The 13883-nt window shown below is 34.9% G+C and overlaps 1 protein-coding gene across 2 annotated transcripts in view; it reads left to right on the top strand.

Moving 5' to 3' along the window:
• Nucleotides 1-13883, top strand: part of LOC150079140 (vacuolar protein sorting-associated protein 11 homolog) — a 697977-nt gene that overhangs the window by 247116 nt on the left and 436978 nt on the right. For both annotated transcript variants that reach the window (XM_090382204.1, XM_090382205.1), the window contains one exon: nucleotides 8552-8626. In XM_090382204.1, the coding sequence (XP_090238330.1) occupies nucleotides 8552-8626 (75 nt within the window). The remainder of the gene's footprint in view (nucleotides 1-8551; nucleotides 8627-13883) is intronic.

Here is a 13883-nt window from a genome sequence, read left to right as displayed (position 1 = left end):
TACAATGATATCAAAGGCAAGATGACAGTTTCACCAATGCTATGTGGCTTTCCAGATTTTGCTATTATTTTGCTGATTTCATATGATGCTAATAAACTGCTATCTTTATTGCTTGCTTGTCTACTAAAAATCTGATCCAATTTGTTTCTTCCTTGAAAATTGTCTCGTAGTTTTCGGAAATACTCCACTGATTTATTTTTCTTTTCACTGTGCATGTCTCTAAATGGTGACGAAGCTTACTTGGCTTCATCCTATCATTAGACAGCACTGTCATACATATAAGACACATTGGTTTTGTGATATTCTCGGTGATTCAGTAAAACCATACGACATATATTCAGTCAGATATTGTCTTGGTTTCTTCTTTGCATGAGCCATGGGTAATCTGAAAACAATAATAATATTATTAACCTCAAATATTTAATGTTGGAAATGCTTGTAGGTACTAATGGAAATATAGTTCACTAGAACAATAACTTTCAATAACACAAACAATAGATTTCACCACGATGATGCCGATTACTCACTATAGAATGAAATGATTGCCTCTGACTGACTGACTCTTTCTAGATTGGTCGGTGCTTAAATAATGTTTTCTTCTTCGAGAATTTTCTATGGAAAGAAATTTTTTTTTGCGTCAACTAAAGAAGGTTCTAGAAAATACGAGTATCTTCTAACTGCGAATTTCTGGACTTTTCTATGACATTAGTTTATTTTATTATTATTATTTTTATTTAACAAATTATTTTATTTATAATATTTTATCATGAACCCCTTAGCTCTTATTATAGACCCCCGAAATACAATTTTTTTTCTTGTGGACCCCCTCAAAGCTTCTATGGACCCCGGTTGGGAAACGCTACTCTAGGCCAAAAGCTCGGCCTTATTCTTCAGCAGTTCGAGATCCCTGATGAGGTCATCAAGCTCACTTTCTGCAATCTTATGTGGTTCAGAAGGATAAATGGTGGATCCCTTGATGTAGATGGCTGCTGTACTTCTTTGTCTATATCAAGTTGATGTTCATCTTCATCAGAGTATACAGAAAAATGGTTGGGTAGATCAGGAATAGATAGTACTTCACAGTGAGGCACAGGATGAATTGCAGATGGTATATTTGGGTATGCTACTGTCCACTTTTTCTTCATTGTCATCCCCTTTCTAATAGGAGGCACCATACAGATGTAACAGTCTGTGACAGGATTTTTTGGCTCTGTCCATATCATGTCCATATTAAGAGTACGAGACCGGCAGAATTACTTAACAAGTACAGGTCACTGTTGAAAAAAAGCCGTGAATTGGGGTTGAATTTGAAAGTGTCTCCAATTCTGCCCAGACACGATAGTAGAGAGTATATGATGAGAACCTTGTCGATCAATTCGGCCCTGGAAAGATTGTGCAAGGCTCAAGGGGTAGAATTTTTTTCAGCCTGGTCTGTACTTGTTAACAGAAGGGACTGCTTCTACAGGGATGGCATACACTTAAATAGAAAGGGTGCAAGAATATTTGCTGATGCTATCGAGGCAGTGTTAGGTGGGTCGAAAAACTGCTAGATTGGGGGGATACAAGGACTAATAGATTAACAGTAGCCATTGGCAGAGGTGAAAGTGATTCTTACACTGCTTCTATTGGAATGAGCAGAAGCCAGCAAAACAAGATGCAGGATATTTCAGAGACTGCTGGGTGTCATTGCGGTACAAGTAAACACATGGGTTGTGTTAGGGTAGCTAAGAAAAAGAACAGGTGCATGTATACTTGTGTGTACACCAATGCTACGAGTTTGGTAAATAAATTTGATGAATTTGAGGTATTGCTCAAAGCATCAAAGGCGGATATTGTTGGGATATCAGAGACGTGGTGTCATACAGATATAAGGAATGCAGAACTGGAATTTGGGGAGTACAATGTGTACAGAAAGGATAGACAGAATAGGAAGGGAGGAGAAGTTATGCTCTTAGTTAAGAAACACATAAACTCCAAGGGAGTGAAGCCAGTCGACATCGATGGACAGGGCAGTGTCGAGTCAGTTTGGTGTGACATAAGCATAGGGAAATCAAAATTGAGAGTAGGAGTGTGATTCTTCATGCATTAAGAATCTACAGATAGAGGAACCACTAGGTGGCAGTGATCACAGTGTGCTGAAGTGGGATTTACTCAAAGAGGTAACTACCATCAGGGGTAAAGGGAAGGGTTTTTGCTTTCGTAAAGGCGACTATGATGGTCTGAGACAGTATTTAAATTGTATACAGTGGGACCACCTGATGATGTTACCAACAGCAAATTCAAAATGGGAAGCATTCAAAGAACTTATCTTGGAAACTACTAGGCTTTACATACCAACTAAGAAATATTGTTCAAGGTTTAGGCTTAAATGGATGTCAGATGAACTAATGAGACATATGACAGAGAAGAAAAATGCTTGGGATACATATAAATTAACACGTGACACAGAAGCCTATGATAGATATAAGTTGATCTGTAACCAAGTTACAAAGGAGATTAGGCAGACAAAGGCAGATTACGAGAAATCTTTGGCAAAGGATGCAAAGAAAAACAGTAAAGAGTTTTTTTCTTATGAATTATCCTGCTCAGGTAGCTATCAAACTAAATGAATATTTTGCATCGACATTCACACATGATGAGTTATTCAGCAAGGGGAATGCCAGACGTGTATTCAACTCTGGCAGTAAGCTAGATAATCTTGTAATAACTGAGAGTAAAGTGGAGGAGAAATTGTTGAAGATAAACACAAGAAAGGCACCTGTGGTGGATGAGATCTATCCAGTTATATTAAAGGAGGCAGCAAAGGAAGTAAGCAAACCCTTAGCCATAATTATGAGAGCTTCCTTGGAATCAGGGGAGGTACCCATAGACTGGAGATGTGCAAATGTAATCCCAATTCACAAAGGAGGATCAAAGGCTGACACAAGTAATTATAGACCTGTGAGTTTAACTTCTGTTCCAGGAAAATTAATGGAGGCACTGGTTAAAGAAGCACTGCAGGATCATCTAGACAAGACTTCAGTTATAGCTCAGACACAGCATGGTTTTGTTAAGGGGAAGTCTTGCCTGACCAATTTGATTGGATACTATGATGCAGACACAAAAGAACTGGATGCAGGGAATAACTTTGATATCATATATTTGGATATTAGAAAGGCTTTTGATACTGTTGCACATGGAAGACTGTTGCACAAATTGGAGCAGTGTGGCATTGGAGGCAAATTGCTGCTATGGATAAAGGGGTGGTTGAGGGGGAGAAGACAGAGAGTGGTAATCAATGGACACTGCGCATCGTGGACTAATGTTATTAGTGGAGTCCCTCAGGGTTCAGTGTTGTGTCCATTATTGTTTTTTGTATTTATAAATAATATTGATGATGGTATATCAAGCTTAATGTCCAAGTTTGCAGATGATATAAAGGTTGGCAGGGTTGTTAAGGACACTACTGATGGTATGCTGCTGCAACAGGATCTGGAAAGGTTGAGCAGATGGGCTGAGAGGTGGCAAATCAAGTTTAACATTAACAAATGTAAAGTACTACATATGGGAAACAGCAACCCCAGAGCAACGTATCAACTCTGTGGTACTACACTGAGAGTGGTAGAGAATGAAAAGGACCTGGGGGTAATTGTGCAGGCAGATATGAAGTTCTCTGAGCAGTGCAGATGAGCTGCAAGAGTAGCTCATGGTGTCCTATCAATGATATACAGGAATTTTTCTAGCAGGGATAAGGAGGTGATTATTCCCTTGTATAAGGCAATGGTCAGGCCACACCTTGAGTGCTGTATACAGGTCTGGAGGCCTCATTTCAAGAAGGATGTAGAGCTGCTGGAACAAGTACAGAGAAGGGCAACAAGGTTAGTGAATGGAACAAAGGGTTGCTCTTATGAAGAAAGGCTTAAGTTTTGCAAATTACAGTGTCTGGACACTAGGCACCGGCGAGGTGATCTGATAGAGGTGTATAAAGCCTTGAATGGTTTGATAGGATAGATGTCTGGAAATTTGTCTTTAGCCAGCATGTAGTTGGTTTATGGAACAGACTTCCATACCTTGTTGTGGAAGTTGATAGCCTAAATAAATTTAAGGCTCAGCTGGACAGGTGTTTCGAACGAACGGAGGGATGAAGTGGAAGTTTTTTTTTTTTTTTCTTCTGGCATAAGCTTGCTTTCTTGCTTCATATGCCTCTACTAATGCTAATTCTAATGTGTACTGCAAAAGGCATAAAACATCCCTTTCGATTCACCCATGCATTGAGTTTTGATGAAAAGGTAGTGCAGCATATGTGTGGAGCCCAGTTGTCCTGGTCATCTTCTTTACACCCAAAGTACAAGAAGTAGGCCTTTTTTTATGGCATGAGTTAAGGGACTCTTCCTTGAAGCTAACGTGATTTCTCTCTTTATGCAACAGAAGTCATCTGGACTGTCCACACAATTACGGGCATATAAATCTTACACGACACAAATACTGCACAAAAAAATAGGAATCTCACAAAGAACAACCGTTAACTGAGAACAAATCACCCAGTACCTAGCCGTATCCGAGGATTACTGCAACAGGGTTGAAGACACAATTTAGGTCACAACAACTTATCACGTGATTCAGAGCGAGGTGGCAGTTACTGATCGTGTGATAAGTGTGTGGTGGTACTGAAACTGTGGTGTTGCCGGGCGTTTGCCAAGAGCTGTAGTAGATAATCTAGAGTAACTCACTAACATGAGATCCCAACTGTAATTTGAAAACAAGAGCCAATTGACAAATTTTAATGTGATTTCCTTGTTCTGCAGAATGAAATTAATCAAGATTGGGTATTTTTGTTTTCATAACATTTTACGTGTTGACCAGTGTAAGTCACGCTAATCTTTCTAAAACACAAATTTCACTTTTTTTTTTTATGTAATTATCTTTACATATAAATTAAACTATTTTTAGGCATTATTAATATTTATTGCCTCTATTGTTACTTATGATGGCCCGGTTCCATGTTTCCTGAAATACAGCTGACTTGTTAGAATTTACTTTTATATAAACACAACTAGTTTTTGCTAGCTACAACATAAATATGCTCTGAAATAAAACTATATAAGCTGATAGGATGGAATGAAGCGAAATGGAAATCAAAAAGTAATACACCAGTGTACATGGTAGTGCTAATTAACTTCATTTACAAAACTGAAGAAAACTTGAAGTATGTGACACTGGAGCAGTGATAAAAAAAACAAGAAACAAATTTATGGTGCAAAACGTGAGGAGCTTGAAACAGTAGTTTTTGAGTGGAACTAACAATTGCATGAATCAAATTGGTCAATATCAAGTTTAATGTTGCATGAAAAGGCTAATTATATAGCTCAGCAACTGGAATTAGCAACTTCAAATGCAGCAGTAGCTGGCTCCAAAGATTTAAGGCAGAATTAATTTCATTTTTTGAAATGTTTATGGCGAGTATGGATTAGTGGACAAAGAAAATGCTGAAGACTGGTTGTGTTCTGTAAAGTACATCCTTGAAAAATATGAGGGAAAGGATATTTTTCACCTTGACAAGACAGATTTATTTTATAATTTGCTGCCAAACAAAACATTTGCTGTTTGAGGAGAGTCTTGTAATACAAGAAAATTAACAAACAAAGAATCACTGTTCTGTTATGCTGCATTGCTGATGGTAGTGCAAAACTACACCTGCTTGTGATTGGCAAATTTTCCAAGCCAAGATGTTTTAAAGAAGTTTAATCAACATATGTATGGTTATGAGGCCAATAGAAGTGCCTGCTTAAAGTCAAAATTTTTGATTCTTGGCTATCGAAAGTTGACAGAAGAATGACTTCAGAAAAAAGAAACATTTTGATGATTTTGGATTGTTGCACAGCACATTCTGCTGGGACCTTTTAGTTGACAACTACATTGGATTCCGGTTATTTGGGATACATCTGGATAGTGCATGATGGTTCGATTATGGGGCTTCCCCAGTTATGTGAAGTTTTGCAAATATATATTTACAAATACAGTGGATCCCCGCTTTACAATTGATTCTCTGTATGATCAAATCACATTAGGATGGACTCGGCATAGTAAAGTACGTTCACTAGACAATATGTAGTGGCGCCTCTGTAACCAGGTGGGCAGGAGCAGCAGTGCGTAGCACACACACACACACTTCTTGATTAGACCGGGGTACGAGCCCGTGACCACCGAATACGGAGGATGCGGTAAGGTCAGTGAATGACCACCGCATATCCCCGGAGCAATATGGCCTTAGTTACTAATGCTCCTAAAAACCAAATAACTACAACAACAACATACGATATGTAGTAAGTGCTGATCATTGCGATCACATTTGTGAATGTGAATTTAATACTATTAAACAGCAATTCTAATAAGCCAAAATAGTAGGAATATTATCCACAGGCTATTAAAATAAAGATATATTAAGCACAAATTTACACTTTATTACCTTACCAATTAAAAAATTAAATGATACTTGAAAATCGGAAGAATATCTTCCACAGATTAGCAAAATAAAAATAAATTTACCCTTACATGCATAACTTAATTAATATGTACTGTTGGCATGTTGTCCCAAATAAACAGCTCCCCCGATTAACTGGAATCCACTGTATATGGGCTCTATTGTTTTTGCCTCCCATACCACCAGCTTTATGCAGGATCAAGGCATTATTTATAACTTCAAGAGAGCATATAGAGCCCACTTTATAAAAGTACTTGATCCACAACATAGAAGAGAACAATTTGCAGCCGAAGTAGAATGTCTTGGATGATATCCACAATCTTGTTATTCCTTGGGACAGTATTGCATCAAGTGTGATAATCAACTGCTTCAGAAAGAGTGGCTATGGAGAGAATATTATAGAAAAAAATGGTCCATCAGATGGATGTAATAGCAATGTTGAGGAATGGGAAATTTGAAAGAGCATATGGATTTTGTTGTTGAATTTGAGGAGTTTGTTAAATTGGATGATGAAGTTGCCACCTCAACAATGCTGACACGAGAATTGCTGCTGAGAACCAAGCAGAGCGATGAAGTTTTGTTACCAGAAATAAAGGAAGAAGCAGACATTCCACCTCTAAAAAAGATGCCCAAAATCATTAAACATAATAGAGAGAGAGAGTGTGTTGGCCTGAGTTAATAACAAAACAACTATTGCATTTGATAATTTCTGTGCTATAGTTAAGGGGAAAAAAAAAAAAACTGTGCAAATGAAATTGGAATCCTTCAAGTTAGATTAATTTATTAAAAAGTTGATTTGCTTGATTTGCTAAAAAATTGATTAAGATTATAATTCTTTTACTTGTTTGCGATACTAATTACATATATATACTTTACTTTTGTTTCACTTACGTTACTTCTTTTTCTTAATTTATCTTACAATAAAAGAAAATCTGAACAAAATGTCTGTTATTCTTATTCTTATTATTGTTAAACAAAGGCTTTTCTTATTTTTATTTTTATTATTTCATTAATTTAATTTATTTTATTATTTCATTTATTTTTGTTATTATTATTTCTTATTATTCTTAGATATATGTACCAGAAAAAAAAGATATTTATTTTTACACACTGTTGGCAGACCTCGTTATTACAAAACATGAAAATTTATGTCCCTTGAACTTTGTATTGATAAGATTCTACTGCATATTCTCTGTGTTATATTATATTTTCTGTTATTTCTCAGTGACTTATGCATATATAATCTATAAGTCCTCATAATTTATGCACAATCATTAACAACCATGTCAATTTTATAATGATTCAACAATCTGGCAACCCAATTGGCAACAACCCTACTTGTTCTAAATTTTTTAGGGAAAACCATAGAGAACAAATTTTATTACATTAGACATTATTATTAGCTATATGGTGCAAGGAAGCATGAGGCTTATGCTACATCAGCCAAAAAAAAATTTCTGAATTACCCAGAGAGAGAGAGAGAGAGAGAGAGAGAGAGAGGTGGGGGGGTGATCACCAAGAAAGAGAAAATGATGATATCCAGCTCAGGGTCCTGGGTGTGCCAAGCCCATACTCACCAGGTGTGAGCCACTGGGAGGAGCTAAAGGCATAGTTAGATTTGATACTTACTTTACTTAGCCCTCCATATTGCCTCATTAAATAATTTGCAAGTAGTAATGGAGGGAGAGAATATAGGGCTTGCTCGGGTTACTTAGAATACTATGATCCTGACAGCTGAACTGGATGCAACATTGTGGACCCATGGGAAAGTAATAGGGAACAGCAAAAACAGTTTTGTACAGTTAGTGTTGGACTTAATTGGATATCTAATTGGAAAATTCCTGGGGAAAGCACTGGTAAGCAACCAAATGGAATAGGTTAGAGTTAAGCAAAATTGGTTGATAAACTGTCTAGTGTAAGGTTATTACACATCATATGAGTTCTCCATAACTAATATAACTTCAAGTTATTTAGCTTGAGTTTTCTATCTACTTCAACCCATTAAATGGGTTGAAGTAGATAGGAATTTTTTATTATTATGTTCTCTTTATTCATTTTGACATTTCACCAAATTTACAAATTTTTTTCCAGCTTAGCTAAAAGTCAACAGTATGATGAGGAGGGTTTAATTGATATTTTCCGTCAGTATGGAGATCATCTTTATGGGTATTGTATAAATTTAGTTATTTTAGATTAAATTATTTTTGATAAATGTAAATTTTAAATTTAACTGATTTTTTAAAATTATGTAATTGGTAATTTGTTCGTCATTAAATATTGAACAAGGAACAAATTCATTAACAACAGTGTAGTTCTGAAATAGAATCAGAATACTTCTTAAATAAGATGGTATGATTTTACTTCTCCAATATTTGAAATAAAGATTTATTAATTACAAAAAAAAAAAAAACACTTTGATTAATTAACCAAATTGTGATAAACATTTCTATTTTAGAAAACATCTTTGTTATCATTATCCTTTTAGAGTCATGTCCCATCATAAAGTTAACATTTAAAAGACATTTAAAAATTAATAATAATAATAATAGTCCTACTCCCAATTTTGGCTGGCACATTTTATTCATAATGCATCTACTGGTGTAAAGTGTAATTAATTTGCATGCCCATTTGAATCTTTTCTGCCTTCCATTTGTTGGAGTAAACTGGCTTTGGTATGTTTCCTTCATTGTAGTGATTAATTTGTGGCAGGTGGCGTGTGCTGCTTCCTACTGCAAAGTACTACTTGAAACATTAAAGAAAACAAAAAGCCATTTAGGTATGAGATTTCTTAAGACAATGAAGCATTGTGATATCTCTGTTGTTAGAGAAGACTATTTCTGTGCATTGCACATTTCATTTGAATCTTTATTGAAAGATTCAGATAAGTAACTATAGCTACAAAAATGCCAGTTTTTAAGTTTTTCAAAAAATCAACTACCATAACTGTAACATCATAATTTATTTTTAAAGTAGCTATAATATTAACCATCCAAAAAATAAATTTAATCAAATACCCTCACACAGAAATTTTATATGTTTGCAGAAAGTGGTACATGAATATTATTAGTGACAAACGGTGCAAAGAAGCAAGCTTACACAGCATCAGCCAAAAAAAAAAAAAAAATACCCACATTATCTATCCATCTCTAATAATTTTTTCTAATCCTTCCTTAAATTTATTCAAATGATTCACTTTCACAAATACCAAGTGGAAGTTTATTCCAACAAGTAATCACTCTCTGGCTGAAAGTAAATTTACAAATAACTGTTTGGAAATTTTCTTTCAGCCAGAGAGTAACTACCATAATAAAACTATTCAGCCAGAGAGTAATTAACATAATAAAACTATCCTGCAATTAACAACAACTAGTTTAACCCTGTAACTCGAGCAAAGGAAAATCGCACACTCACATAATATGGTAAAAAGTTACCCCATTTGCCCATAACCTTAAAAATTAGGAAGAATATGAGAAATAGAATTCTTAAAATACCGTGATTGTTAGACTAAATTCCAAATAGCAAATGCTTAATGTATGGTACTCACCTTATACAATCTGCAGTAGTTATTAGGGTGAATTGATGGCTAAATTTTGGTTGGAATAATTTAAATTAATAAATTAAAAAGCGAGTTAAAAAATAAATTAATTTAATTTGACGGAATTTAAAATAAGCACAAGGAGGCAGAAGTGCACAACTCCGTCCCTAGTTGTCATGAAGGATAATTAATTAAAAAACTCTTAGTAATATAAAACTGATAAGGCCAGTAGTCATAATGATGGACTTTTGTTTAGTTAAAAACGTCTTCAGTTGGCAAAGTTGAGTAGAGAGTGAGCGCATGCTGCATTTAAAAGAAATATCTATACTCCCATGATGCTCTTTGGAACACACGGGAATCTCAAATGTGAGAGAATCCAGACCGGGGAAAGATTGAAGGGGAGTTTTGCATTTATGATGTTAAGTTTAGAGTGGTGACGGAACCATTCAATAATGAGAGCCTCATATTGGAGAATTTTGTAGCTGGTTTTTAGTTTAACTATAGTAATGGCGGAATCAACTAGGGGGGTGTGGTTGTGCGTATGGGCATGTATTGTGAGCTCGGTGCTAGATTGCCTTTTCTAAAACTGTTATAGTGATAGTATGCACGTGTATTAGAGGTTTTTGTGGAACCGAACTTTGTTGTAGTGCTTCCAATATAGCAAGCATTACAGTTTTGTTGGCATCTGATCAGATATATTATGTTGTTCATAATATATCTGATCAGATGTCAACAAACATTTAGCCATTAATTCACCCTAATAACTAGTGCAGATTGTATAAGGTGAGTACAGTACATTAAGCATTTGCTATTTGGAATTTAGTCTAAATTAGGAAGAGGTAATTCAGAATTGTTCATGTTTTTGATGCCACCTTTATTTTCAATCTTCTATGAATACAACTGTGAAAAATCTGTTTATTTTTTATTTTTTGAAAATAAAACATTTCTACTGTGCTTCAAACATGTTTTTTTTATTTATCCTCATATTTGAATATTATCTTCCTTGTTATCTTTGACTGACAGCAGAAAAATGTCGGTCAAGAAATCCATGAGCTTTAACAATTGTATGCTAGGAAAGGTCGTCATGAAACAAAGCTAGAGAGAACATAATGACTGGATACACTGCCAATAAAGGGTAAAGAGTGGTGCTGCAATAACTGGATGTGAGAGATGTGCACTAATTTTAAATTCATGCTTTTCACCACATATGGATAATTATCAAGAATAGGCTTAACTTTATTTTACATTTTCACTTTTTTATGTGATGACTAGGGTTCGGATTTTTATGACCTTAAAAATGTCAAAACATGATGAAAATATGTCATTAAATTTAACCAATTACGACTGTAAATTTAACCAAATATGTAATATAATGAAAATATGACAATTTGCAAGTTTTTTTTTTTTTTTTTGAAATATAAACATTAAAATATTTTTTTTAAACATACAAAAACCAAAATGAATAGGCTAAGGTACTAAGTTACTAACACTTAAGTTGCTAAGTATGTTACCAACTTAAGTACAAGTCGTGCATATTAAAGCTAAATATGCATGAATATTAAATTTGGAATGTCCATATTATTATTATTATTATTAGCTATATGGTGCAAGGAAGCCTGAGGCTTATGCTGCACCAGCCAAAAAAAAAAAAAAAAAAATTTCCGAGTTACCCCGAGTGAGAAAGAGAGAATCACCAAGAAAGGGAAGAATGATGATATCCAGCTCAGGACCCTGGGTGTACCAAGACCATACCAGATGTGAGCCCCTGGAAGCATCCAAAAATAAAAATTATGATAGATCTATTATCAGGTAATTAATTAATTTACTTAAACTAAAATGCAACAAAGCATAATATTTAAGAGTTTACGATTCTATATAATATCGCTGTAGATATACCATAGATTAATAACAACTACGATAGTAGTGTGAAAGGCATAATTTCGTCTGTATCTCATATTGTGCTTTTCCTTCAAAACGAGTTGCCCATGTATTGCGCTACCTCCAATAAGTAACGCTTCACTAATAGAGAAGAATATTGTTACTTGTCTTACCACCACCCACCGATGAAAATGCAACTAGCTTTGAAATGGTGCCGTCTGGGTGGTGGTACTCACTGAGAATAAGTAACAGTAGTCTTCTCTATTAGTGAAGCATTACTTAATCGAGGTAGTGCAATACATGGGCATTCGTTGTAAAGGAAGAGCACAATATGAGTTTACAAACAAACACTATTTGTTTGTTTTTGTTGTTATTTGGTTTTTTAGGAGCATTAGCAACTAAGGCCATGTTGCTCTGGGGATATGCGGTGGTCATTCTCTGACCTTTCTGCATCCTCCATATTTGGTGGTCACAGGCTCGAACCCCAGTCTAATCAAGAAGCGTGTGCTACGCACTGCTGCTCCTGCCCACCTGGCTATGGAGGCGCCGCACAATATGAGATACACAAGAAATTATTCCTTTCACACTACTATCGTAGTTGTTCATTAAGAGTTATCTGTGGTGTATCTACACTGATATTATATGTATTAAATAATTTACGTACCTCTTTATTGTATGCATTGTAATATATTATTTTTCCATCCGTTTGGTATGTGTCTTTCACCACAGAAGGAATCCATTTTCTAAAAAGCTCAATTTTGGCTTTATTTGCCAACAGCTGAAGTTTCTACTGTATAAAATTACGAATAATTCGTTGAACTCAGTATAAAGCGAAACTACTGTAAAGTTTTAAATTATAGCTAAAATGACACTAAGGTGTCGTTATGAGTGACTAAAGAGCCAGTCGAAATAACTTTCTGATTTAGCCGCTTGTGCCCGCCCATGCTGGAACGTGAAATGATTAAATGTAAATTCCCACTGTTTTTTAGAAATATTTTTTAAATCAATTTGATAAATAATTTGTTGATTTTATGAAAAATTTACGTTGACAAGTATAAAATATGCTATTAAATATGAAATTATGATCTAATGTGTAAAATATGATGAAATATAAAATTACAAACACGCTTCTTTAAGATCCTTAAACCATGTAACATGAACACACTAAGTTTCATGCCTTTATGTAAAAGAAAATGAATATGATAATACATAAAAATCCGAACCCTAGTGATGACTAACAAATATTTCTTGAATTTTCAATGGCAAAAGACAAAAACACTTTTGTTGAAAGGTAGAGAGTTGGGAGTTTCGGCTGTGTGGACCAAGTAGACTAAACATGATATCACTGAAGGTCATGTAGAATCACAAAGATGCCACAACTTATCTCAGGTTACGTTTGCTTCCTAATGTGTGTAGACTGAGAAAGTTAAGAATGCTATCAGCATTTTGTTTACTCAACTCATTTAAAGAGCCTTAAACATTTCAATGAAGACTTCTCACAGAAGCTTCAATTTACAGAACTGAAGTTTAGATAAAGAGTATTCTTTTGTGTTCCCTCCAAATAATGTTGTTGCTCTTCTCTGCACCCTTTAAACAGAGCTGTGTTCTTCTTAAAATGATGTTGTCAAAAATATATATGCAGCATTAGCATTAGTAAAGGCATACGATGTAAGAAAGAAAGCTTATGCAGCATCAGCCAAAAAAAGAAAATTCCCATTTCACCTCTCCATTCGTTCCAAATGCCTGTCCAGTTCAGCCTTAAATTTATTTAGGCTATTAGCTTCCACAACAAAAGATGGAAGCCTGTTCCACCAATCAACTATACATGTCTGACGTTTTTAACTTTTTACACTCAATCAATTTATACACAAAGATTTAAGTTTATATTTTATACCTTTTATATAACCTTTAACCATAGTATCATATTTACCTTTTTGACATGGTAGCCTGTTTTTAGACTGACCACTATTTTTGTATTAGTTTTATTTTTGATTTGGCACATTATTGCCA

Source organism: Mastigoproctus giganteus, chromosome 10, assembly GCF_048544385.1.
Source record: "Mastigoproctus giganteus isolate SK-2022 chromosome 10, ASM4854438v1, whole genome shotgun sequence".
Classification (NCBI taxonomy): domain Eukaryota; kingdom Metazoa; phylum Arthropoda; class Arachnida; order Uropygi; family Thelyphonidae; genus Mastigoproctus; species Mastigoproctus giganteus.
Note: the sequence above shows the minus strand (reverse complement) of the source record. Positions and strands in the feature narration are given on the sequence as shown.